At 42.8% G+C, this 27,920-nt stretch overlaps 1 protein-coding gene across 2 annotated transcripts; it reads right to left on the reverse strand.

The window, feature by feature from the left end:
* Window positions 1-1,147: 1,147 nt before the first annotated feature.
* AXIN2 (axin 2) lies at window positions 1,148-27,897 on the reverse strand. Of its 2 annotated transcripts, none has more exons than XM_027817454.3 (10): window positions 27,074-27,897; window positions 20,435-20,575; window positions 13,273-13,375; window positions 10,990-11,130; window positions 10,203-10,690; window positions 9,813-9,992; window positions 9,269-9,499; window positions 8,485-8,580; window positions 7,048-7,215; window positions 1,148-2,953 (listed from the first exon to the last, which is right to left on the reverse strand). In XM_027817454.3, exons 1-10 carry the CDS (start codon window positions 27,895-27,897, stop codon window positions 2,827-2,829), a joined length of 2,499 nt encoding a protein of 832 aa, XP_027673255.2. In that variant the 3' UTR covers window positions 1,148-2,826. The 2 variants fall into 2 exon arrangements, with proteins under 2 accessions (XP_027673255.2, XP_037770484.1); XM_037914556.2 differs by having other exon boundaries at window positions 9,813-9,995.
* Between the last annotated feature and the right edge of the window lie 23 nt (window positions 27,898-27,920).

Consider the following 27,920-nt stretch of genomic DNA (forward strand, 5'->3'; position numbering starts at 1 on the left):
AAAAAAAAAGAAAAAAACCCCCACCTTTCTTCCCCTATGTTGCTGAAGTCTCCCTACCCATCCGTTATGTCCAGCTTATCAATTAAGATGAACCCCATGAACTTCAAAAGGTGTTTAATATAAAAGACACCATGCCTTTAAATGTGCAACACCACCTGCAGCTTTTTGATTTTTTTAACTGAAAGATTCAGTTCTTAGTTCTGTGTACTCGGTATGAAGTTGAGCCCTTTGATAGAAGTTTTACTGATGTTTTAAATGAAGTCTTTTCATACACACAAAATAATCCAGATACTTTAAACTACATGGGAGAAAAAAAAAAAAAGAGGGTGGGGGAAAAAGCAATAGGTGCCCCAGGTATATCAAAAAGAAAAAGATTAACACAACGGGCCAAAGGCATTCCCATGATCACTCTTCAAGAGCTACTTGTGTGAGACTCGGAGGCCTGTCGGTGATTGCTTGGAGTCAGATTCATCCTTGGTGTAACACGACTGAAGCCAGTAACTTCCACCAGGGATGATGAATAGGGCTTAATGAGGCGTGTTCATCCCTAAAACAAGTTTCTGCACCATAACATGAGAGAAGAGGAGCTTGTGGTTAAAGCATCAGACAGGCACTCAGGCAATCTGGATTCAGTTCCTGGCTGTCATAGGCTTCTTGTGGGAACATGGGGCAACTCCCTTGGGCTCCTAAATCACTGAGTGAAAATCTGTAGGATTTAGGCAATGAGATTTACCTGGAGGAGGATTAAGTTACAGCAATCTAAGGCCACTTTACTCCTGAATGAGACATCTACACAGGGGATTAATAGGCTTTGATTGATGCAGGTTGACTTCACACCTTTAGTTGATTTGCCTTAACTTTCTGGAGTGTCCTCCCCGAATAGACATGTCCTTAGACTCCTAAGTGCTCATGTTACTTTTGAAAATGGGACTGTGTGTGTGAAAATTTTAGCCTTTAGCTCTTGCTGCATCTCTCATAAGAGTAATAGTTCCTCTCCCTGACTCTTTGTCTGTCTTGTCTATTTAGATTGCAGCTATCCAGGGCAGAGATAGCCCATAAATACAATGGGGATCAGAGCTCAGGCAGGGCCTTGAGGTGCTACCATCATTCAAAACCATAAACCTAAGACATTACAAATCAGACAATATTAATTTGAAAAATATAAAATTTTAATAAAGGCTACATCTCTTAATTACAATAATTATTGTACCAAGTAATTTTCTTTAAATGAAACTCTTTATAATGCATAATTTACAGTATAAGTAGAACAAAATGCCATCGCAAAAGTCATGAGTACAGGACTTGTAATAAAAGGCATAAAATATATTTATACATAAACCCCTTAAACAAACAAGGGAAAGCTTGAACCCTGAATATAGGGCAACACATGGCAAAGTAACACCATGCAGGCACAGGTACTGTACTGAATAAATTTTAAAACACTAGAGATAGTGTATTATTATTTTTTCCACCATACATTTTCTACAATATATACAGACGTATTATACAAAATAGCAATGGCAAACAGAATGCACAGATTAAGTTAATCAACACAAAACCCAAATGTAGAAATGCAAAGTCTTTCTTGGAAAAGGGTTGCTTTGTCCCAACACACACACACCCACTCACGCGCGCACACCCACTCACACACGAGGAAGCTTTTCAAAGTGTTGCAAGGAGCTTAGCCCACAACTCCCATTGGCTTGAAAGGGTGTCATTTAGGTAAGACGGAAAAAAACGCATCGGAAAATTCACCGTCATATATGAATGTAGTTTAAATGCAAGATATGCTATCATTGAAGTAGAATACCAACAAACAAAAAGATAGCTAGCTATGTGGAATACACATCTGGGTTTTAACCTGGCTTTTGCAATGTGTCCTTTTGGTGTGTTAACACGTAAATGAAAACTGTCTGGCTTCTCTTACAGCTTTCCTCCTAGGTTTGGGATTTGCTACAGTCTGCCTTGCAAAAGATAGGCACTGGACATAACATGGAGTCCCACACAATGAGAGTAACAAAAAGAAAAAACCTCACCACCCAGGGACAGAAACCAATCGCTGTTACTATATTGCATCTAACATATTTAACACTTAAAGACCTTTATTACAAATTAGAGCAGCTTGGATTAAAATGGACCAATCTCTAAATGAGTGAATGGCAGGACAAATTTTTTAAAAATTATTTCTTTAGAAAAGAATTTTATCTTCACTTGGAGAAATATTGGGCACAGTATAATTCCCCCACCCCCACCCGAATCCCTTTAAAGTGGTAGATATTATTAATGCACTCCTATAGCTGAACTCCAAAGTTGGAGCTAGTGGGACATAAAAAATAACCCCTTCAACACTTTCCCCTTCTCCCCCCCACATCCCCTCTTTTCACCATTGTTAAAGCAGCATATCCATAAACTGGACTTAAGGGAAAACAGACTGTTCAATAAATATCAATAAGGATTACTGGTAAGGTAAGCTATACACAGTTTCTCTTAGTCCATAGATTTCAGATCCCCAGGAAGTCATATATTATGTATGGAAGTCTCTCAAACGTGGGCTGCATCTTCAATAGCCAACAGTGGTCATGTTTTTAATAAATAGTTCAGGGTTTGTTTTTTTTAAAATCATCTCAGTACCCAACTCACGAATAATAAATGCCATTTTTTTCCCCCCTCTAAGGCTAATTTGGCAAAGTCTTCATAGGCCTCACTTTTTCTTCTTCATTGGTTCAAAACTTTCCTTCAAAAGTTTTTGTTGTTGTTGCTGCTGCTATTGTTGTGTGTCCAAAGACATCTTTAGCTTAGAGTTGTGTCAAGGAAACACAGTTGCCATCAATCAATCCTCTCTACTTTCCCAAGAATCCTTCCTTCATACATGGGCAGAATTGTGTCGTCTTCCCAAATTTCTTCAAAAACTGCACCACAGTCAAATTCGTCGCTTGCTTTTTTGAAATAATACCTGAGGGAGAAGCAGTTTAAATAATGAAGTGTTACTTTACAATTCTTTTTAGATAAGAGCAGCAAACATTTCCAAAGGGTCCGATTCTCCTTTCACATGAGTGTAACAAGATAACTGACAAAGAAAACCGGGTCCAATACCATTAAAACCCTCCATAACTCACAAGTGATCTGTTTGCATGCATCTGCCAGTATTCGATTTAGAATGGATGCAACTGCAGCCAGCCAAGCAGCGCTGAAGAAGAGCAAAGGAATGGAGTATACTGCTTAATAAAATAGGGCACCACAGGGATAGTGCCTTGAACAAGTTATACGTGTTGGCAGCAGATATTTTTAACAAGAGAAAATAAAAAGCAGAGCAATCTCTGGCCAAACATCTTACTTAACAAAATAAAAAACTAGTTTTTGTTCTCCTTTCTTTCATGCATAAATTCTGGAGCACCGTATGGCACTGAGAAGCTTTTATTAAAAAAGGCTTTTTAGGGAAAAAAACCCACAAAAAAAACGGTAGCTCAAAGTCTGTAACGTGCTTTCTCCAAAACAAGACTATGTATGTGGCATTTCTCCCTTAGTCCAGTTTGTGAAACAGAGCACCTTGCATTTAACAAAACTAAAACCATGCTTCCACTTTTAAGTTACAGATATGGCTGTGTTTGCTCTCTGATGCTTCGTGCTGGTCGCATGCAAAGAGCAATCTTGGTCAAGCTTGCAATATTTGACACTGGAAGGTCAAGTAGAAGTGTCCTGCATTCCTTCTCTTTTGCTCTGGGTCGTTAGATCATGAAGCCAGTGCTCACCCAGACAAAAAGCGCCCCCACCCCTCTTGTGTCAAACAGTAAGGACCCCTCTATTATCCCGAATTAGACCGTTCAGCTTCTTGATTAAAGGTTCCTTTTATCCCTTTTCTAGCATTCTTCCTTCTAAGGCTGCTTAATTGCATATGCACAAATGAAGGGCTTCCATTCAGAAGGTTAGCATTTAAGGAGCCTGCCCGTCTGCTACCACACACCTCCTCCGATCTGCCCTGCTCTCCAGATCACAAAGTGCTTTTTAAAGAGAGTGTATCACCAGCAAAAGAAAATCCTCCTCAGATAAGATTTAAAAAAAAAAAAAATCCCCTGCTCTGTAATTTTTCAAACAAGGTGTTGAAGGGTTAAAGGTCATAAAACTTTTATAGGAGGATCCCCCAAAAATTTGAACTTGGATTTTTCACTTTATTAAAAACATGGATTGGGCAGTTTTAGAATAATGAGTTTGCTATAAAAATAATATTTAAAAACTAAATACCCAGTAACAATACGTTTTTAATTTATTTTTTAAGGTGAGCTAATTAGGTAGGGAGAGAAGAGGGGTGAGTGAAACAGCTATATTTAGTCAAGGTACATTTACTTTTCAGTCATTCCCAGTTGGACTGATGTACAGCATTGTGTTTTTAATGGTTCGGTCATGAAAATAGTTCTTATTTAAGTTCTTCATATACAGCTTGAACCTACACTCACTAAAGTCAATGGCAAAGCTCCCACTGACTTCAATGGTGCAGGTCAGGGCTGTAATTCCATGAGCCAGTAAGCCCAAAACAAAACCAAAAGGCAAAAACTGTGAATGAATTTTGAGGACTTTCTCCCAGCTTTCCCCATCCCCTCCCCTCTTTCAGAGAGCAGCCTGCTTTCCCAATAACTTCCTCCACAAACAAACTCTGCTGGTGTTTACTAATTTTTTTTTCTTTGAACACTGCATCTTTATTTAAGAAAACACGCTATGACCTTTTACATAATTACAACCTTATTTCAGAGACAGAAAGAGAGAAGGGGAAGAGAGAGAAGCAAAGCAATATCCTCCCCCACATCATCTTCAAACAAGTTGCTCTGCCCTTATTTGCTCACAGAAATGGGCTTTCCATTCAAACATGTTTTATGTGGCAAGCTTTGCTTCTTTTTTCCCCCTGACATCTGGCACCAATAGAATTAAGCAGGCCTGGTGTTGCTGTTCTGAACTGTGGCCATGTTGAGATTACCCGACACCACCCAGTTTGCGTGTGTGTTTGTTTTTTGTTAACGCCATCAGTATTAAATTTATTTGATTTTATTTTTTATTTTTAAGAAAAAGACTGAAACAATGTGCTGGGTGAATATCCCGCTGCATAGTCGGACACATGACTTTGGCATTGAAAAGGGAGCAATAATAGAGCTCTTAGGTACCCATGTTGCAAACTGATTCAATCAATAAAGAATTTTGAGAGTCGACCATTTATGCACGTCTTTGTGCATTAAATGAAAGGCAAAAGCTTCAAAGACATGCTTATTAAGTGTGCCTTAAAAAGAAATCAATGCCAGATGTGACCAAAGCAGTCTAGTTACTGACTCCCCAGCACAGAGACACACACACTACTCTGGGTAGTACGGCCCTCTTCCCTGAAGGTCACCTGCAGTTTCACTCAAAGTCCAGCCAAAAGTCAAAGCTTAGATCAAAATGATTCCCTGGAGGTACACACATTTGTGTAATTAGTTTCACCTTGTGTCTGTGCAAGATAAAATACTGGGCACCTACCCAAGTTCCTTTTATAAATTTCTGTATTGTCTTTACCCAGGTGTAAAGGGGAGAGATCTAAGCAAAACATTGTTTCATCCTTGTCAGTCACTTAAAAACATTTTCTAAAGTAATTACAGTCTGACAAGGCACAAATAATTGCACCTGCAGGGGCTTTAAGGCCACAGAAGTTTTAATATCATATTCAAGCACCCTAGCATCACAAGAAAGAATTTCATAGGAAACCGAATGAGATGTTCTGGAGGCACTAAATGGCTCTTGAGAGAACGGGGGTAATAGGAGAGACATCCTTTGCACTGCTTGGTTGCCAGTTCACATCCAGTTGGTAGCAATTACAAGCTGTTGCCATCTGATGGCAGTTGGGAGGGACGGGGAATATGGGTGTCTCAAAACCCCAGCACCACTGGACAAGCATCCACATAAAACAGAAAGCCACCAGGTTGAAGATTCACTGGTGAGGCCACCTGGGGAAAGTTGTTGTATTTTGACATTTCTGTGACTTCTGTCTCCAGAGGGCGCCCTCTGGCACCTTGGAGGAGTACCGAATTGAAAACAAAATTTAAAAATACTTAAACCTGGCTGTTTCCTTTGTACAGATGAAAGAGTCTCGTTGACCGACAGGACATGGTCAGTTCATTGCTGATCAGATCCATTTGGCTAGTACAGTAAAAATAACTGAGGACAAAGCCACTGCAATTGGAATGAACGTTACAAGAAGGCAGCAAACGGGAAACCGGCTTCTAAGCTGCAGATACCAGACACAATCTTAGACCATTAGAATTCCTTATATCCATATGGATGGCTATAAGGAGGAGCGGGAAGATAGGGTTTTTTTAAGTGTCATTCAATGGAATTCATCCTCCAGGGCTTGGTATTTCTAGCTGAAAGGAGTTTAGAAACAGGCCAAGAGCATCTGCAGGTTGTTAACTAGGTTGAAAACAAAATTCCTGAAAGCAACTCACATCCCCAACCCCAGAATGAATCTACCTTACTTATATGGATGCTCTGCCAAAGGAGGCCAAGTATCTCACAAATATTAACGCCCCTGTGAAGCCGAGAAGTGCCATTACCCCCATTTTACAGGTGGGGAATGGAGGCACTGAGAGATTAAGCTCAAGGTCCGGCAGGAAATCAGAGGTAGAGGGAACTGAACCTAGATCTCTCAAAATCCCAGTCCAGCCCCTTAACCACAAGAGCATCTTTCCTCTTTGTGGGAATCAGCATGCAGGCAATAGCTGCCTATGACCAATCAGTGTTCTCTTATGCAGTTCTTGGGGGACAAACGTCGGGGGGAACATCAGCCAAGCTGACTGATCCATGAGACAAGGCCAAGTTCAGGCAACATAGTACCCAAGCCTGCCTCTTTAAGCCACCCTGGCTTTGGTGGGGGAGTTGGAAAAGGACAGAAGAGAGTTCAGTGAGCCAGTGCAGCCAACCTCCCGGAAAAGGTGCTGTAACTTTTCCCTTGTGGGCGGGTTTACAGAAACATATTTGCTGGTTATTTTGGTTCATAGTCTCAGCAGACAAAAGAAACCACGAGATTCTTACCTATAATTTCCCTTTTTGCTCAGCTGCTCTTTAAAGTGCCCAAGTGTCAGGCTCTGGGCCTTTAACATCCTCCTGTAGGGTATTTCTTCTCCACAGAAAAAATAAGTGACAACCAACTCGCTGGACTGGGAGGCGTGAACCACTGGGAGTTTCTTTGGCTCTTTGTGACTGCAACAAAAAACAAAGCATGTTTCTCATTTGGAAACAAAGACATCACTGCAGTCCAATATTTCTACTATAGACAATGGCAACCAGATTGATGGCGGGATCAATTTGAAAGTCCAATGCAATGAAATCAAACGTATGTGCCATGTTTGTATAGCACTTAACACAACAGGGTCCCGGTCCGCTTCTAGGCGCTACGCTAATACAAATAATAAGAGGATCTCTAAGCAGCTGAGGCATATTCATGAAATATGCCTCAGAACACACCTGTGCAATAGGGAACTGTTTCCGCTTTATGGATGAGGGGCAGCGATCACATGGTCTGATGAGGATCAAACAGTAACCCCCAGTGCTTAGGGCTCTAACCATTATGCTAAACACATTTCCATTAAGCCAAATTAACTATTTGCATGTCTGGTCTTTGAAGGTCACAAAGACAACTCGCACCATTTTCATTCATGCAAACTATATGGCAGAGAACAACAGTTTAGTGTTTTGCTCCAGGTATACACTCGTTAATGGGTGTTGTTGGAATTTCAAAGCCTGCCATTCAAAAACTGCTCAAAGCACTAAGATTACTTGACCTGAATGCACAGGTAGCATTACTGTAGCCGGGAACAACCAGGCAAAAATAAAGTGGACCTTGTCACTTGAAATGAGGAACACTTAAGAAATAATAAAAAAATACTACATAACAAAATAGCAACCGTGCAGTGAATGCCAAGGAGCTAAATCCAGAACTACTTCTGAGGCAATGTATACTTGGCATGTCAAAAGGTCACAAAGTGTTAGTCCACAGTAATGTAGTCCTCCTAATTTGTTCTAAGTCTTTGTAGAGTGGCTTCAGAAAAAAAGCTCCTAGCAAAGACAGCTGGTGGATTTAAGGTCAACCAATTAAAAATGAAAGACTCTAGTCAGGTGGCTTAGTCTGGACTTCAAACATTGCTCATTGCTTAAGATGAAGAGGGTAAAAAAGAAAACTTTAATTATTTAGACCTCTCTGTAGCAGATTTCTTGTTAAAAGAACCATCCTGTAATTAGACTAATCCAATCTTTGTCCACTTTACAGGAACGCAAGTTAAAAAGAATCAGAAACAAGATTTGAAAATATCTTTTTTTTTTTTTTTTTTTTTTTATAAGAGAGAACAAAAGTATGTTTGAAAGACTAAACTTCAGATTTAAAGATGTCTTCTATTTTCAAAGTGCCATCCATTTAATGCAGGTATAATTAAAGGCCATGGAAATACATGTAATGTATATATATGTACGTACTCTTCTGTAGTTAGACTTGCATTGCAAAAAGGGGCATTTCCCCCCTGAACAGCAGATGTGTGGTTTCGATCCCTCTGCTGATTTGAGGTTGAACATCTGAAGTTGGGGGATAAACAAACAAAAAAAAATTAAGTTAAAATACATCTTCTTAATTGAAGTCTTCTGGGGCATTAAGTTTCCTCTTTGCATCAAAACACAATCAAAGGAAGAGTTAAGAATGCTATGGAATAATTTACCCTTCCATATCCAAATGCATGATAAACAACCTAATTCAACACTTGGTATGTAGCTGAGTTAGTTCTAGACAACAAATTATATCCATTGTGATAGTGAGAGGCAGAACGTGGAATTCAAACTATTGAGGACTGGGGAAAAAAAAAGGTCACTTTTGGGGCTTAGTTACGTTTTGTTGCAATGCCTTCCCTTCCCATTACAAATCTGGAGCTCTTCCTACACTGGAAGGCAAGGCTACATGCACATCACATAAAATTTCTAGCCACCTGGATGTCTACTGTTAGCTTGCTACGTTCACGTGCCTACCAGCCAGTAATGCCCCTTGGGAGATGGCGGGGAGCCTGAGGGAAGAAGGAAACAAGCAGCCTGAAAGAAGCCTCCTCCATTCCATTCCTAAAGAAAGCCATATTGGCGATTCACACCCATTCCCAGCAGGGGGCGTCTGCCTATCAGGGAGAACCAATAAAATGAGGCACTCAGGGCTGGAAAAGTTCAGGAGACTTCTCACTTTCACTCCCCCGCCCCCCTGCCATTCCCCTTTATAAGTTACCTTTGTTTCTGAGGCTTGGACACTTCCGCTAGCCTGCGGCAGGCTTCCTCCAGCTGGGCGAGAGTGTTGGGCGGGGTCAGCGGAGGCATGGTGGGATCCTGGACGAACGGGTGGGCAGGCTGTGCCCCGCGTGGGTGACTGTTGTTCCCCCAGAGGTGGTGGCGGGCCATGCGCTCACTGGGGATCCCTTTGGTGGACTCCAAATTGTAGGCCTTCTTTGTGCTTTGTGTGCTGCGGGGCGGAGTGGGGTAGGGGAAAAAGAAGAGAAGAGGAAAGGAACCGGCTTATAAAAGCTGGAAAATATGACTTCAATAGCAGCTCCTATTCTGCTCACTCCCTCCCCAAAGTCTGTCATAACATGAAAAGGGTTTACTGCCAAAAACATGACATTTTTGTGGTTTTTCTGGTTCTGCAGAATGGCTTTTATATTAAACCGGAGGAGCAAAGAGTCTCATTTGTTTTTAGCGATTGTAAAAATAGACAGCCTATGTAATATATAAATATTTACCGGGAGCGATATTGCTGTAGACGGCTGTATATTTACCTATGAGGCTTGTGCTTATTTTGTCTCTCGCTCTCCAGCATCCACTGCCAGACGTTCTGTGACCGATCCGCCTCGCCCCCAGGTAGCTGGAGCCCGGGCATTACGGATAGCCCTGCTTCCCCGGCCGGCAGGGCGACGCCATCCATTACTTTGCCATTCCTCTTCATCAGTGTGCCGGTTCTGCTAAGGATGAGACACCAGGGACAGGATTCCCCGCCCCCAGCAGGCATCGTTAATATCCTGCACTCGTGTCATGACCACACTTCCCAATGGCCCTGTTTTTAAGGGGCTAATTCCACATGGTTTTCTGCATCAATCCCACCTCCCTCTTACTGAGAAATAAATTTTAAAAGGACAAGTAGCTCCTATGGAGAAACTCCTGTAACTTACCCAAACTGCTCCAGCGGAAGCTCTGTCCCTTTTGAGTGGCTCTTGCATTTTGAATGGCAGTTGTAGTCGCTGCCCCCAGGACAGAAGCACTGGACCCGCTGTGCTGCCTCGGCTTCTATCTGCTCTTTAGTCTTGGGGATGGTGTGGTGGTGGATGTAGTGGTGGTGGACGTGCTTGGTGGTCTGCTTGGTGATAAATCCTTTACTGATGAGGGTGCAGGCAGCTGGCGAGGCCGCGCTTGGCTGTGGCTTGCCCCCTGGGAGGCGTTCCGGGGAGTGGGAGCGGGGGCTGTGTCGTCCCATGCCGGGTGACTGGCAGCCGGGAGTCTTCAGCACTCGTGACAGATGGTCATCCAGGATCGCCTGCGGGTCCTCCTCATAGCTGCCGGATGGCAGGAGAGTGAGTGGGTGCTGCTGATGCGGAGTGGCTGCTGCCTCCCGATTGGTCTGTGTGTTGGCAGGTAGCTCTGATCCCTCCTTCTCTTCTTCCTTGAAGGTGCAACATTAGTAAGAAATAAATAAAAAGCACAGGGTGCCAGCTGCCCTGGAGCGGGGGCTCTTCCCACTAGGCTAGCAGGGAAAGCAGAGCTTGCATTGCTGCTGGACAGTAGACACACAGGTACTAAGGACAGACCATTAAAGCATGCAACATACAGCTTACAAAGGAAAGCGGTTTTCCCTTACACTAAGTGCAGGCAGGCTATGCCACTCCCTCCCAACCCCAAGAAAGATGTCGGATCAGCAAGCTACAAGCACCACACAGGTGCCAGAGGGGTTAATCCTCCTACCTCTTTGATTTGCTGTAGCCTCTCCTCCAGACTATCCATCATTTCTTGCTCTTGCTTCAGCTTTTCCAATCGGGATATCAGTTCAGCAGCAAAGGTAGCTGGTTCCACAGGGGTCATTTCCTTAGGAAGACGGTGGGTTCTCTACACAGAGCGGGGACAAAAGGGATAAGCCATGTTTAGCAGGCAGTGCAAGCTGCAGAAGCTTAGCTGGAGCAGCATTTCTGGCCCCGCTATGCTTGTTGTGTCTCCATGTTTGAATGAAGAGACTAGCGCAAGTAGGCATAGCCTGCTCTGGATTTTTATGAGCTAGTGCTGTGGCCTCATGGAGTGACATCCTTCCCACTAGCGTTCGCCTTCGGCAGGAGCAGTTGGTCGCACTCCGAGGAACCCCGCTTGTTCTCTCTGTAGTACAACCAGCCCATCAGTAGCTACTCTGAAGTAGAAAATCTTCAAAGACTGTTGTCAAACATCAAATAAAAAAAAAAACCCTCTGAGGTGGGAGGGAGAGCCTTTAACTGAAGGAATAAAGTGAGTATAAACAGAAAGGAGTTGGAAATTAAAAAAAAATAAGATGGGGGAGAAAAAGGGAGAAAAAAAGTCAAACGGTTGCAGATCAGAGAAGTGCTGGTAATTTATTTCCTGGCTACACACTGGGCACCTTTGAGGTAGTGTTGTCTCAACAGTGTCCTAGATCTCCCTTCCCACCCCCCATCCCCCCCAATCTCTTTGTACAGAAAATGAAGAAAGCTGCTGCAGGCTAGTAGTGGTACACTGCTGAGCTTGGCTGCCTCAAGCAGCTCTATCAAGGGAAAAAGGGAACATCTCCAAATCAAGTGCAGAATACAAAAAGGCAAATGAGAATTTCTGCCAAAAGAAGCAAACATGGGAGAAAAGAGAGAGAGAGAGAGAAACCACCCACCAGAGTTCTTCCTCCTCCTTCCTGTCATCTTCTCCCCCAAAACACACCCCACTCTTCGCCCTCACCCCTAGTTTCCCTCTGCCCTTTTTTTTTTTTTTTTTGGGGGGGGGGGGGGAGGAGGGAAGAAGAGCAGAAAGCTGAACTGCAACTCTTTCACATACTACCCACCAGATGAGGCAGGGCCTCTCTCCGACAACCACTTAGCTCCAGAAATGATGTGGGGTAGAAAAAGGCCACTCTGCTGGAAATTGTCACTCTTACACAAGCAGGCTCTATTCAGTCCCTGATCAAAGCACTGCCTTACAGAGAAAGTCGATTTGCACGCCCTGGGACAAAATAATCTAATTTACAAGCTCAGGCTACAGAACTTCCTTTATAGAAGGGGGTGAAGAATACCCTCCCCCCCAAAAAATAAAATCCCCATTCAATCCAACATACCCCCCCCCACACACCAGAAACATTATCTAAAATGTCTTGCTGCTTAAGAAAGAAGAATTTTGGAATATTAATCTCAAGACAAGATATGTTTCTACTTGTCTGTGTAAACAGTTTATTCACTGCAAGAACCAGCAGCACCTTCCTGAAGTCTGCACTGAATTAACAAGTCAATGAGTTAGTTTTCAGGAGCAACACAACTAAAAGAACTGGATTTCCTCAAAACCAAGGCACAAAGTTGTTTTATTATTATTAGAAGGCACATACTGGCTACCAATGTTTCTCTTTTGGGAAACCAGTAAATCCTATTAACTGCCAACTCTGTTTTTGAAGTCTTGGGGCAGTACAGAAAAAGCAAAGCACAACCCTCATCAGAGCACAGAAGGTGTGAAAGTGGTGTGTGTGTGTGTGTGTTGGGGGGTGGGGGGGGGGGAGGGAGAGTACCCAAGCAGCCATGTCTGTACAATCAACCAGATGGGACGTTCCCAGCTTGAACCTAGAAAGTGAGCTCTACTCAATAATCCAGAGAAAGGCAAAAAACCTTACACACAACCCACCCAGTGACCTATGCAAGCAAACTTTTCAGGAGTGTTTTAAGCTGATGTTTGGGTTTATATGTTTACAGAATAAGCCCAAAGACCTCAAGCCAATGGCAGTAAGAATAATAAACCAGGTCCCTCTCCATTTCTGTAGCTCTGTTGACTCCAGCTGAAGAGCTGACCCATCTATTAGCTTCTCTTCTTGAGGCTGTCAATCTTTGTATTCAGAGACAAAAGGATGCAACAAGCTGATGAGAAGGAAGTCATTTTCCGGTCTTCCCTGTAAACCCGCAATGATTTCTCCCAGACTCTTCCAGGTGTTGCAATGTCTAGAATTATTAGAGGGCCTTCTCTCCAGCCATTTCTCAGAGGACTCTGCATCAAACTTACCGGAAAATGAGGTAGAGAAACTTGACCATTGGCCTTAACGCTACGATGCATTTCCCTCTGGAGCTGCTTCTTGCTCCCAAGTCTATAAGGAGGGATTCCATCTCTGCAAATGGAAAGACAAGTCACAGTCAACCAGGATATCCTAGGCTTATTTATTTCAACTTATTATTCTGTAAGTCAATGGACCATTGCAAGTACTTTCCAAAACAGAAGACAGAATGCAAAATTATCTGATCATTTTACTGTTCCCAGCAAGCCCCCTCCATGTTCTTTGAAATAGTCTAAACAGACTGAGGGGCCTGATTTTCAGAAGTCCTGAGCACTGAGGATGCCAACTGAAGTCAATAAGTCTATGGATGTTTAATGCCTCTGAAAAAAGAAATCAAGCCTAAGTCACTCGGCCTGGATGTTCAGTAGCTGGGCAAGTGTTGCAGAGCAAGCTACGGCCCCAGTCATGTAGGCAGCTGAATGTGGACAGATCCCTGCAGTCCCATTGACTTCAACAGAGCTCTGCCTGTACACAGACTGTACCGGACTGGGGCCTTACAGTAATAGGTTTCACACACTCATTACACTTGTTCTGTATGTCACCATAGACTGTAGGCAGTTTTGGGGGAGCTTCTTAGGTCTAAAGCACTTCATAGATTGCCAGCATTCTGCAGATAAAAAATTATTGGTCACAAAGGGCTCCCCCCCCGCCGCAGGTGGGACCCAAGATGCCTCTTCTAACTTCGGGGTGTCATGCACAACCCAGTAAAGTCATTACAAGGTGCAACAACAGAACACAGGCCCCTAAAGCTATGGGACATCATTCTTCTTCTTGGCTATGTCAGCCCATTGGGATAAAGCAATAAAAAAAACCCCAAAACAAAAAAAAATACCAGACCAAGTGAGAAGAGCTATGAAAATTGCCATCAAGACAACAGAAATAATTTTTCCTCTAGCAATGAAGTATGCTGTCATCCAGCCATGCAAAGGTTTACCCACATTAGTATTAAGAGTATAAAAATAGCCGTACTGGGTCAGACCAACGGTCCATCTAGCCCAGTATCCTGTCTTCCGACAGTGGCCAATGCCGGGTGCTTCTGAGGGAATGAACAGAACAGGTAATCACCAAGTGATCCATCCCCTGCCACCCATTCCCAGCTTTTGGGAAGGGGTGTTTAGGGACACTTCAGAGCATGGTTTTGCATCCCTGCCCATCCTGGCTAATAGCCATTGATGGACCTGTTCTCCATGAATTAATGAACTTTGAGCCGCGATAGTCCAATGGCTGAAAAGCATGGCTGCTAATCATGAGTTTCTAGTCTCAGATTTCCCACAAATTTGAGGAGCAACCATAGTTTTTGTGCTCCAGTCTCTCCACCCCCTCAAATCCATAAGAGATAACACCTCCCTATCCAACACGGTACTGTAACACTTAAGTATTAATATTTGTAGAGTGCTCTGAAGTCCTTGGATGTAAGGCCTTAAAGACTATAAGCTCCACTCACAACCAGTGAGAGGACTACACTCCAGAGTGCTATTATGCACTTCTCCCGTTCTGTACCATCTCCCCTCCCACACAACCCCTCTTTTCCTCCCCCCCCCAAAAAACCCCAAACCCTCATATCTCTCTCTCACACACACACACACACCCCATTTTAAGATCTACCACCATTATGGTAGCATGGCACTTCCCACTCTCACAACAGTGAAAGGACTAAGGCCAAGATTTTTCCAAAAAGTGACCAGTGATTCTTTTCGTGTGCAGGTGCATGCTTCAATGTTCACGTGCCCAGCCTGAGACAATTTGAAGGGGACAAATTTTCAGAAAGTGCCAAGCATCTACCCACAAGGGGATGGGGGGGAGGTGGGGACACGACATGGTGGAAATCAGGCCCCATTACAGTTTCTTTAGTTGAGTACCCAAATGTTGAGGTGCACAACCCCATGTCATCTGTGAAAGTCTTGGCCTAGTGCTTTCTAAAGTTTCCATTACAAAGCGACTAATTCACAAGCGATATGGAGTAGCAAAGACTGAAGAAAAAGGTCAAACCAGTTTATTATTTGAAACTTTGGAAAATCCAGACAGAACAGAGCATTGGTCAAGGGAAGAGACGTTTGGGGCAATGATTTAACAGGGTGGACAATCATCACTGGAGACGGTTATGTCACAAGCAAAGTGAGTTTAGAGTGCTCCGTTCAGTTCCTAATGAAAATCTGCCCTCAATTCTGCCTCAGGTAGGTCTCTGAAGAAGAGCAGTAGCTCAGGCGCACAGCCCATTTGGGAACACACTCTGGAGAATCACGCATAGCATCTGTCTGCACGGTTCCGTACCACGACCAGGGTTATCAGTCATTATCGCAAGCAGTAAACGTTTATGCTCATGATTAAAGAAGGGGCAATAAAACTATGAAAATATCTATTGAACTTGGCTTGGAGGCCCTCCCCCTCGCAACAACACATGAGTACGGGTTGGGTTGTAGCCAGGTTGAGCAGCAGTTATGGGGGCAGATGGGGAAGGACGGGAGAAAATAAAAACCCAGGTCAATGCTCGTCACGTGGACTGGATGAGAGGGATTTTGTTTTTTGAGGGTTACCAAGGTGAGGGTGTTTTAAATGAGACTTTCCATACAGAGGAATTAAAGACCCCTGCATCTTTTCCATCAGGGTAAAACCGTCTGCCTTCGTATTATTAAGCAGCATGTCAGGTATCCACCTGCCTGGGCTAGTACTGTACATAACACACACACGGAAGCCTCCACAAACACTAACCCAAATGCAACAAAATGGATGGAGGCGAGGTGCGGTGGGGTAGGGTAGGGTAGGGTAGAAGATAAGCCTGCCCTGCATCATCCCTACCTGAAGTCCACGAGTTCAGGGCTCCAATGACAGAGGAGATAGCCAAGGAAGGGAACGGACCCACTGTCTATAGTATTGTTCCCCTCCAAAATCAGCAGAAACATGCAACCAGAACTGCTCACCCCAGTCCTGCTTAACTTGGCCACGGCACTCTGTGGCAAGGGCTAGAAGGACAGCTCCACTGCCATGTCTGACCGATCCCTCCAAACGCTCAGTGCTCCGGTTTGGGGACTACAGCCTTTAAAGGCCAGACCTCCAGCTCCAGCCCTGGGGGCAGTAATGGCAGGATGTGATGGAAAGCCAGTTGGAATTTACAGAGTTGCAGTGCTTCCCTTGGGGACGTAGCTCCTACCAAAGTGGGATGATTTGCCTCATAGTAAACAGGCATCTCTCACTTATCAGCCACAAAAGGGGACGGTAGAGCAGAATTTCCATCTATATTTAGACGTGCCTGGTTTGAGTTGGTTTAAAGTTAACCACTTTCGAGTCGTGTCATGGAAGAATTTTGAGCCAGCACCATTTTCAGTCAATAAGCAGCCAGGACTTTCCGAGCATGGTACATTTGTTCTTTAAGAGCAGCCCAGGCAGCTGTCAGACAACGGACAACACTGGCTTGGAAATGAGCATACAAACACCTGTCTAGCCACGGTCAGGCTCATTCAGAGCCGCAATGAGATAGCTGCAGGTGGAAGGCAACAGAGGGGTGGAGGGTGGGGTATATACGGCATGGGTAACTCCAGAAAAGGTACGGAAAAGAGGACACCAACATGGACTAGGGAGAAGGGGGCCTGATTCTCTCTTCAATGCAGTTGCACGAGTCAGGATCAGCTCCTTGCTCACTTCTGTAAACACGACTCATCAGGAGAATTTTACAGCTTGTAACAAGGTGCAAGATACAGTTTTTAAAAAAGGAAAAACATTTTACTGAGATGGTAAGGTTTCTTAGCAGCCTTGGGAAAATCAGGCCTTCTAAAGAAGGAAGGGAGACAATTTTGTAGTCGGTTTGATGTCTACTTTTAAAATGTAGGCCTTCCACATACAATGGGGAACAGGGGATGATGCCAGGTTTAAGGGGGAAACAAGAATGGGCAATCGCTTATTACAGGCAAGACATGCAGCTGGAGTTGGGAGTTTACAGCCAGCTTGGGTGCAATCAGAAAAAGATATTACAGAAAAATCTGAAGCTGAAATGTGTATAGACCACAGTGACAACTAGAAAGTGCCTTTTATTTTAAAGGGTTAGGCTTTGCCAGATATTATAGTGCATAGCACAGGGTTACTATTTGGAGCGAGGAGGGGGTGTTTTGTTTTGTTTTTAAAAACAGAGTTCCTCTGATAGGTCATTTCAATATAACCTTCTCTTCCTCCAGCAGTAAACATTTGCACTCACATTTCTTGGCTACTAAAAGCTGCGGGCTGAGGCGCTACAGAGTTTAGGCACTAAATAGTATAGTTTAATTATAAACATTTCAGCTACCCAGCCTGGTGCTGAGCTGATCTCTTTCTGGGGGAAACACTAGTTTGAAATCTTCTTTCCAGTCAGCTGCCATTTAAACTGAGCCAATTATCTTAGCCTTTTGACTCAGATGTGCCCGGCCTAACCTGAATGCAGTTTTACCGCTGCTTTGAAATCTCAGACTCATGCGCATATGCATTCACTCCCATCTTCATTTGGCAACGGCTCTGAAACAAGCCTCTGATCTTGCCAACATCAAAAGCCTGGTTTGTAAGATAAGGTAATATTTGAAGTTCGCTCAGCAGCATTCCCCTGTGTCCAAAGTAAATCCATAAATAAGATATAAGCAAATAAAAAAAAAAAATCCCTTTCCTCTTCCCCTCCCCCAATCAAGAAAGGGAAATTTGCATGATGCTTTGTGGCTATTACAAAATTAGATTTATACTTGACATTTAAAAAACAAAACTAAAACACACAGGGTGTGTATTGTTTGGCAATTTTACCTCTAGTTGCAATTCAGTAGAAGATTTGTTTATAAAATTAATACCTCACTTTACTGGAATGACTGACATAGGCTTTATGGGACAAATTCTGCTCTTATCAGTATAAACAGGGAGTAACTCAACTAGGAGCTAATTTACATTTTCACTGGTTTAATAGTAAAAGTGAGCCTTGTGCTAAAGAGGGAGAGCTACACACTTGCAGCAAGAAAAAACCACCAAGTCACAGCTTGTGACAATGATGGTAATTCACCCAGCAGAACTTTTTAGAAGACTTCAGAATCTCTAGCAAAGTCTGTTTTCTACATAATCCACGGCAGAGAAGAGAACTAATCCCAGACATTTTATGCATGTTACATTACAATATTGGCAATAGTTGCTGAAGTTTCTGTAGAGGCAGCTTTACTTACATCAGGCCTTAGCTATGGTAATTTTGTAAGGTTAGCTATTCTACCTCCCTGCACGCACACACACACTTGAGAGAAAAATTAAACACCCCACACACACCACCACTTCCAGTAGTCGGGCCATTCCCACCCCCACAGAGTAAGTATGGCTAGAGGAAGTCTTGCACTTTCAAAGGTTCAGGGACTGGCTCAGTTTGTAGCAGGAACTATTACTTTTCTAGGTTTGTCTCGTAACACCATGTAAACCTGCATTCTATTGAAATCCACACATGCCCCCTCTACTCTCATTCTCCCCCCCGCCCCCAAAAAAACCCCTTGAAGCTCCCAGCAGTTTAATCAGCCAAGCTTCCCCAAGCTCCTCACAGTCTGCACTGGCTATTGTTATGGCAGGAAAAAACAGCCAGGCTCCTTTCATGCACTGCTTTATGGGGAGCTCCTATTCACTTGTTCAAGTAAATTTCAAAGCGGCCTGCTACCCTCTTATCCCCTCTAAGCTCCCCTAGACTAACAATAGGCTGAAAGCGATTCAGTTAAGCCTTTCATCCACCATGCACTTTATTTCTCACTCAGTGCTCTCATCTGTATAAGGCCTACAATTGGCATTGCTGTGAAGAGAGGGTATAATCCTAGCCCTGTGAATCCCAAGTGACCCTACATTGGTCCAGAAATGACTAACCCAATGAATGCTCTGTTGACACATGATCACATACAACTAGAGCCAGTAAGATGAAATAAAGAAGTCACCCTATGATTCAGCTCTTTTATTTAATGCCAATATTGTTCAATAAGAGAATCCGGTGGGACAACAAGCTATTTCTTCCATAATATCAGTTCAAAACACACATGTGCGTTTAAAAAAACCCCACATTTGTTTGTGCATCTAGGATGTTTTGTAAAAAAATCTGCTCTGTTTTCCATTAAAGCGTGTGTACATCATCAGGCAGCAGATTGGTGACTTTAAAAAGCCAGCAAGCAGGTCGGGGGGGGGGGGGGGGGGGGGGGGGGAGGGGGATATACACTCTACACATCCAACAGAGACATTGAAGGAGTTGCATTTATGAGATTAAGGCCTTGAACACACTATTTTATTTAAAACACCTTTTCCAGAGGACTTGGTTCATTTCGGTGGCGTGACCTGCACTTCATTATACTGCCTTTCATCAAAGGATCTCAAAGTGCTTTACAGATATTAATGAATTAAGTCTCAGTACACCCCCATGAGGAAGGAAAAGTATCATTATCCCCATTTTAGAAGTTAAGCAACTTGTCCAAGGTTATACAGCAAGTTGTGGCAGAGCCCAGATCTCATGATTCTCAAGCTTGGTTTTTAGCCACAGGACCATCCTTCCTCTCCTCCACAGGCTCTTAAAACTCTTGACATTTTAATCCATAAAGCTCCATTCAAACAATTCTCTGAAAGATCGTAATGTGCAGCTATTGTCCCTAGAGGTCAGTAACCCTGTTAGTGTTGATTCTGACATTACTGGTGAACCCTAATTACAGAAAGCAATTCCTGTAGAAAGTTTTGTGGTTTTGGTTTTTTTTTTTTTAAATGACAATGGTTTGGCCTTCAAATAAAAGGTGTGATGAAATATAAATACATTCCATGTGTTAGTAGCAGTATTTCTATTCTATTCTTTCATCATAGGGGAGAACACACATTTGCTCAGTTGAGGATTAAAATGAGAATTGTTGCAAAGTGGCAACAAATAAAAAGGGAAGAACTACCCACCACTGTTACTGCAGCCAATATTTGGGACAACCGAGTAAATAGAGCGATCAGCAATACTTCTGGATGACTTAAGATGCCTTCCAGTGATTTCATCCAATGGAAAAAGTGGAAGCAGTATTAAAATGATAGAACCGTCATGCTGGCAAGTCATTGTGGCACATCAGCACAGTTAAGTTTTCGAGAGGTAAATTCCAAAGGACTTTGCTAAAGTGGAATACTTACACGCTACTGTCCGTCATTGACATGGAATCATCAGTCAGGGCATCACTAGATATTTCGCTATCATTTGCGCTAGTTGCTGGGGCAAAAACATAGCCAGAATTCACATGGTATGGGTTAATAGGATCGTTCCTCTTGAATGACCTAGGGACAAGCAAAATAGGGGTCGCGTTATTTTTACATCTGAAAAAAGTACAGGTTAGCATCATACTCATGGTTAGTGTGCATGTAAGACACAATGAATGTCTTTAAAAACTATCCATCTGCTGTTTTACGTCCAGTAGACACTCAGAATGCTTGTGTTCTCACAGTCCACAAGAAGTTTATCTTGACAGCTAACACAGAGTTAAGACTGACCCAGAACTACACAGTCACCAACCATTCTCTGCATAAAACACTAACATCAAGCAGGTGGCTGAGCACTCTGGACAAGATTTTCAAACGCACCTAAGGGATTTGGGACTCTAAGGGTACGTCTACACTGTAGTAAAAAGCCCCAGCACTGAGTCTCAGGGGCTTTGGCTGCACGGATAAAAATAGCAGAGTAGACATTCAGGCTTGCGCTGTAGCCCGAGCTCCGAGACTCCATCCCCTTTGTAGCGTTTCAGAGCCTGGGCACCATGCCACCCGTCTACACTGCAATTTTTAGCTCCGAAGTCCCACAAGCCCAAATCAGCTGACACAGGCCAGCCTCGGCCATGCTGCAGGTCTTTTTTTGCTGTGTAGACATATACAACATCCCATTTTCAGAAGTGATTTAAGGCCTGATTTTTAAAGGTATTTGGTGCCAAAAGATATAGTTAAGCACCTACTGGGGTTTTCAAAAGAGTGATTTTCAGAAGCACCTAAATACCCTTAAAAATCTGGCCCTTAGAGCACAGAAAGTCATTAGGACTTGAACCACTAAATACCCAAGACTCTTCCAAAAATAGGATTTAGGTGCTTTTGAAAATGTTACCACCTCTCCTTTCAGGCACCGTAGATAACTGACTGGAACCATTGACATCAGACCAGCTTTAGAATTACTCATAAATAATAAGCACTTATACAAGCCATCTTAACAATATGATCTCAAACTGCTTTTACAAAAGGTGAGTGGCCTGGTGCCCCCTTTACAAAGAGGGAAACTACAAAGCCAGTTTTCAAGGAGTACTCTAACTTTTGGTGACACCTCGAGGTGCCTAGGAGTTCTGAGTGCTCAGTGCACCATTGGGGAGGGATAAAAAACAAACAAATAGCCTTGGGTATCTCAAGTTGGGTATCCAAGAATGGAGAAATCAAGAATTAGCAGACAGTTCTGTAAAGTCTGACCTAACACGTCTGAGGTCACAGTATTGCAAAGCTAGGTGGAGAACCCAGGTGCCCTGATCACCTAATCACTGGACAATGTTTAGGTCAAAACGATTCCACGTTTTAAGAGTTTAAATTCAGTTACAAACTTTTCAATCTGTGGTAAGTGGTCTGTGCCAAGGGGTTTTCAGAGGTATATTTGTTTATATATAAATGCAGGTCTTGGCTGTTAAGCTTTTGAGTTTGTGTATCAAAGCAGAACCTCATTATCTGATAAGGTCTACTGATTTTAATAATTAGGGTCACTTACACAGCACTTGGGGGCCTCAGGAACAGGATAGCATGCTCTGCAGGTTTTTAAATGGTCTTTCAAACTCCCCACCCCCACCCCAACGCTTCTGGGATTGGATGAGGCCAGCTTGATTTAAGTGAGCAGCCCAGCTGCCTTAATGGAAAGCAGCACTTCCCCTCCTGCTAGTATCTCTAGTCCCTTTGTTTCACTTGCCCCAGTTACACACTTTCGACCTCTTCAGTGGTCTTAACTCAGTTCTCTCACAAACAACAAGTTTTCCCTACTCCCCTGCTGTGTTGCATTCCTCTGTTTCACTAGCAAGGGGAAAACATGAGCCTTTGCAAAGGCTTAAGCAAAGGGGGTGGGGTGGGGGGAGAAGATGGGCCTCTTTGGTATGAGAGCCCTACTGCAAACAGCATGACTGAAGTTCTAGGCCCCAGTTTCAGGCTTGAGCTTTGCAGGAGGCCTTGTTGCAAAGAGTCAGGTATTTAAGCACAGCTGGGATTACATTCTTTTCCAAAGCATGCTAAGTCATTTCAATGGGAAGATCAAGACACTTTTTTTTTAAGTGAAAAAAAAAAAAAAAATAGAAGATAGTAAGGAATGCCACAGGAAAGAAGTCAAGTCTTAAAGATAAATTAATTCCACATGCTGTGAAAGCCAAGTTATCCTACCACCACCACCACCACAAAAAAAAAAAAAAAAAAAGACAAAGAAAAAAAGTGTCCTTTTAAAATAATACAACCCTCTTGCTAATACAAGTCAGCATGTAAGGTTCCAATGACGTTCTTTAGGCCACTGCTAGTTTTTGGTAGCTCACAGAAAGGCTGAAGCCTCTACTTTTTATCACTCTACTGGAAACTGTTTAATGTCTTGTTTCTACAAAACCCAGACCCATTAGGCTTATTATTGTAAAGTATTCGGTTTCAAGATGCTCACCATATGTACTGAAGCAATCCTGCTTTTAAGTGAGTCTTAAGTACCGTCCTTTTATTTCATGTTCAGTGTCACTATTTAATCATGCTAATACAGAAGCAATTAATCATTATGCTGCAACCCTATTAAAAATCAGTAGTGCTATCTAATCACTTAATAGAAAGATGGTTCAGTGTGTGTGTGTAAAAGCCCTTCTTCATCTCTCTAAATTCAGCTTTTAATCTACCCTATGTGAATAAAGTTTAACTCATTGATGAGTACTCCAAAACCAACCCCTCCTCCCCCCACAGACATACTGAACCACTATGCAAGTATAATTAAGAATGTCACCTTTCAGAACTTCGTTAACTTAAACACACACATATACTTTTACTTTGTCTTTAATCATCTTATTAAAAAAAGGTAGAAAAAGATTCAGAATAGCTCCATATAGAAATTCCCATATACTTTAAGAAAACTGATTAGGGCTGTTTTTTTTACGATTAACTTTTTAAAAACTTGACCACACTACAGTAATTGCACCCATATGCATCAAGTTGCCTTCAAGGATTTTAAATTCCTCTGGAAAGTGGAGTTCTCTGATGCAGATTCTGCACATACACAAAAATCTTCAAACTCAATATGCAAAGTGTTTTCAGCTGTCAGGTAGCAGTTGCTCTGGAGCATCAAGGGGAACGACTGATGTTTCTCAGTCTATTCTTATCTCTTATCTTGATGAGATGACACACAGCATGTAGCTCTCTATACATTATGTTAGGCAATGGGTGAAAATCACAGAGGGATTACAATGCGACTAGAATTTATGGGGCTCTTTTTTGGATCCCCTATTAGAACAATGCAATTTAGGAGCACTTTTGGCTTAGGTGCTGGAACTAGGGGTACTGCAGCACATCCTGGATTGCAGTGGTTTCCATCATATGCAGGGTTTACAGTTTGGTTTAATGGTGCTCAGCACCCCCACTATACACATTGTTCCAGCACCCCTGATTTTTGGTGAGCACACACACAGTCAACCTATGGCTCTCAGAAATAAAAAGCGGTCTGGCAGTTTAAACCAAAGACTTACACACTGAGAAAAATACTCAAGCAGTGTTTTTTCAAGGCAAGACTGAATCTTACTAAATATTTTACTGAGACACAAGCATCACAGCACAACAGGGGTACAAAACCCCTTAAAATATACATATTAGCAAAACGATGTTAATCACAGCTTCCATGCTCTAACTGTGGAACACTGCTTCAAGCATAGCTTTACAATGGCATCATTTACTTTGATAATTGAAGCCAAACTTGGTTCCAATAACTTCACACAAAATGAGCTCCATCAGCGAGTTCTTTCAAAGGACAGGAAGCACTTTGAGCCAGCAGAGGGCCATCTGCGAGCCCAAACTTATTTAAAGCAAGGCCAGTCTCACTGATGTTAGAACAGAGAACTTAATGGGAGGCAGATGAGTCCACCTTGGATTGAATAAAAATACATTATAAAGGCAGCACTCTAAAGTTCCATGTACATAAAACATATGCATGATAAATTCAGAACCAAATATAAATAATGGTCAGATTCCATCTTACATTCCTGGGTCCAACACAAACTCAATGGTTTGAGGGTTGCAGTCTCACAAAAACTATTAGACACACATCTAATACTTTTACAAAGTAGTGCTTCAGGGGAGGGGGAAATTTGAAACAAGCTCAAAGTATTTATTATACATCAGGAGCCCACATACATAACCAATACTTAATACACACCAAATTCCCTTTTTTTTCCAGACTCTAATCCTATATTTTGTCTTATTATTTCTACTTAAATTGAAATTTATTAGGAGATAGTGGCAGATGTAGGCAGTTAGTCTGGGTAGTGCTTTGAATCCTGTGTGTCACGCTCCAGGATGGAGGTGTGGTTTGGCCACCACTCAGTGAAGACTCTTCTTTACCAAGCTCAAGTTCCAATCCTAAATGCAGTGAATAGTGATACACAACTCATCCATGCACCCCATAGCTACCAGCTGGCAAGCGCGCACACACACCCACACCTTTGAACAAGGATAACTTGGAGAAGGGGAGGGAAACAGGTTTCCTGGCCTTTGGACTGGGAAGAATCTCAGCTTGACCTCCCCCTCTGCATTCTCCATGTAGTCAAGAGATCTTGATTCAAAAGCTATTGAAAATGCAAGAGAAGGTGATCAAAGCAGATAGCACCACCTCACCTCCGGGGGCAGATTTGACATCTAAGTAGCAAAAAATATGCTTCACTTGAAAGAGCTGCAATCTCAAGGCATGATGGCCATCAGTACTCCTGGCCAGGAAGGCAACACTAGTCATCGTTATGAAAAAGTTCTTGAGCCAAAAGCAACTCGTAGAACGTTAAATCCATTCCCAACCAGGCACTGAATTCCAGTGAAGACCAAAAGATAACAGAACATCACAACTCAGCACAGTTTAGTACTGGAGAACAGCAGATGTTGAGCTATGACACTTGTGCAAGAGGATGAGGCTCTCAGCACTTTTATGTCCCCACAAATACGCTGCCAGTTAGGCTCTCAGAGCAGCAAACTCCCTCAAATGGAAGAGCACTACAGCCCCTTCCCTCAAAAATGACAAGTTTCAGAGTAGCAGCCGTGTTAGTCTGTATTCGCAAAAAGAACAGGAGGACTTGTGGCACCTTAGAGACTAGTCTCTAAGGTGCCACAAGTCCTCCTTTTCTTTTTCCCCTCAAAAAGCTGGTCTCAAGAAGAGACAAGGGGCCAAATACTGCTCTCAGTCAAACTAATGTAAGATGGAGAGTAACTCCATAGATCACAGAGGAGTCGCTCCAAATTTACACAGGTGTAAGAGAAGAATTAACCCCCCAGTCCCTGGATCCACTTTGATCACCACAGCCAGGCTGCTGCAGCCTCTCTGAAGGGCAGGAAAGGAACAGAGAGATGCCCTACAACCACCCTCAGAGTACAACTGAAATAGAAGCCTGAAGCCCTTTGATGTCCATGAATCACAGAAACTGCTCTCAACATTCCTGTAAACCAGATGTCAAACACTTACCACACTGAAAAACAAACTCCTTGCATCTGTGCTAGCAGACAGAGCATACAACTGAAAACAGATCACTTTGCCCCAGATCTTTATTCAACAATTCACATTAATGGAAAGGGTGGGGGGAGGGAAAATAAGTTTTCAGAAGACAATTTTAGTCATTTGGAATATGATCATGGTCATTTTGTAAGGGGCTACTTGCCCCTCACTCCACCTTTTCAACAAAGCATACAGCAAAACGAAGGGCTCCGTATCACAGAAATCTCTTTGCCTAAGTGCATAATGAAGACTTTGCCTCTGGTATCGCATAACAGACACTACACACTCTGAACTTGGCATTAAGACATAGATCCAGCTTTTAATAAATTTAACTTCAAGCACACTGCCAATAAGAGAATACCAGACCTACTATAACCCTATTCCTGGAATGGCTACATGATGCTAAGATCTTATGCTCTTGTATACAACTGACTCAAAGCCATCTGGAATGGCTTTGACATGATACCAATAATGAATGTGATGAGAGAGAGATTTTATATTACATATACAAACTTTACATGTATTTTACTAGGTAGTAAGTGCATACATTTCCTGCTCCATTCCTACACAATTGCATTCCATGTAACCAATCAACTTAAGCACCGGTTAGTGGTGAAGTTGGTGAACTAAGGTTTCATTTTTCATATGCCTATACAGATGCTCTTTACCGTTACACATCATATGTTTGATAGTTGCTGCAATAATTAATGCATCTAGTTGCTATGAAGTTTTTGGTGTATAAGAACTGAAAGAGCCAATAAGCTTTAACAGCACAATACAGTGTTTCTTCTGTTCAGAAGAGCAACAAAAAACCAAAATAAATACCTGAATATTTAAGGTTGAGATAAGCATCTATGTTGAATCTACCAATGGCATGCTTAACTAATAGGATTTCTGGACCATTTTTAAACCTTTTTTTTTTGCTTATGTTGCTAGCTTTCTGTTTTAAAACCATCTAAGACTGAACACCCACTTCTCAAACCTTTTAAAGAATAATAGTCTCAAAGTAATTAAAATCAAAACAAAAGGAGATTTCTGACATAGCGTTTTCTTACCTGTATCCATTCTCAGCCGTTTCTGTAGCTCTGACACTTGCTGTAACCCTCAAAGTCTTGCTGGATAGCCCAACTACAGAAGGCAAGATTTTGTTTTTAAAGTCCACACAACTCCATTCTTCTTCTTCATTCAAGGTTGGGAGATAGCCACAGACAACTTTTAAGCTCCCCAGTCCATTGCTGTTAATATAAGCAGGATTCTCTCCCCCACTCCTTACATATTCGAGGTATATATCAGAAGTTAAAAACATCTGGTAAGCATTTTCCTCCATCACACTCTGAATTTCAGTCTGTGCCTGATCAAACATTATAGAATCTATCTGCTGCTTCTTGATACTATCTCTTATATAGGTCTTAGTGGCAGGCTTGAGCTGCTTGGAGACAATGCTGTTGTTCTCAATGTACCTTTTGTATATAGCTTTGGCTACTCTTAAAGTTTTGGTATCCTTAAGGTCCATCTGCCTGAAGCCATTGCAGGCAAACCAGAAGTCTAAGGTATCCACACATTTCTCTCTTTCCAGGAAGGTCCGAAAAAGATAGGCACCATCTTGATCCCCCAACAAGGAATGCAGGGATTTGGTCCATCTTGCCAGAGGGGAGTCTGGAGATGCACTGCCTTCCGGCTCTCCAAGACCATCCTCATTCCTCCTTGGGTTGGAAGAAATTGACATGGCCTTGAAGCTTTGGTTTTTCATGACAAACGAGCTTGCAGGCTGTTGGCATGGTGTCTCTCCTTCCTCTCCTGGCACAGGGGGGCGGGGGGCGTCTTCCCTGAAGCTGCTGCTGGGGTCTGGAAGGTGAGTCAGCAACACAGCACTGCTCATGGCTCCACGAGTTCTTCTGGTAG

Source organism: Chelonia mydas, chromosome 14 (assembly GCF_015237465.2).
Source record: "Chelonia mydas isolate rCheMyd1 chromosome 14, rCheMyd1.pri.v2, whole genome shotgun sequence".
Taxonomy (NCBI): domain Eukaryota; kingdom Metazoa; phylum Chordata; order Testudines; family Cheloniidae; genus Chelonia; species Chelonia mydas.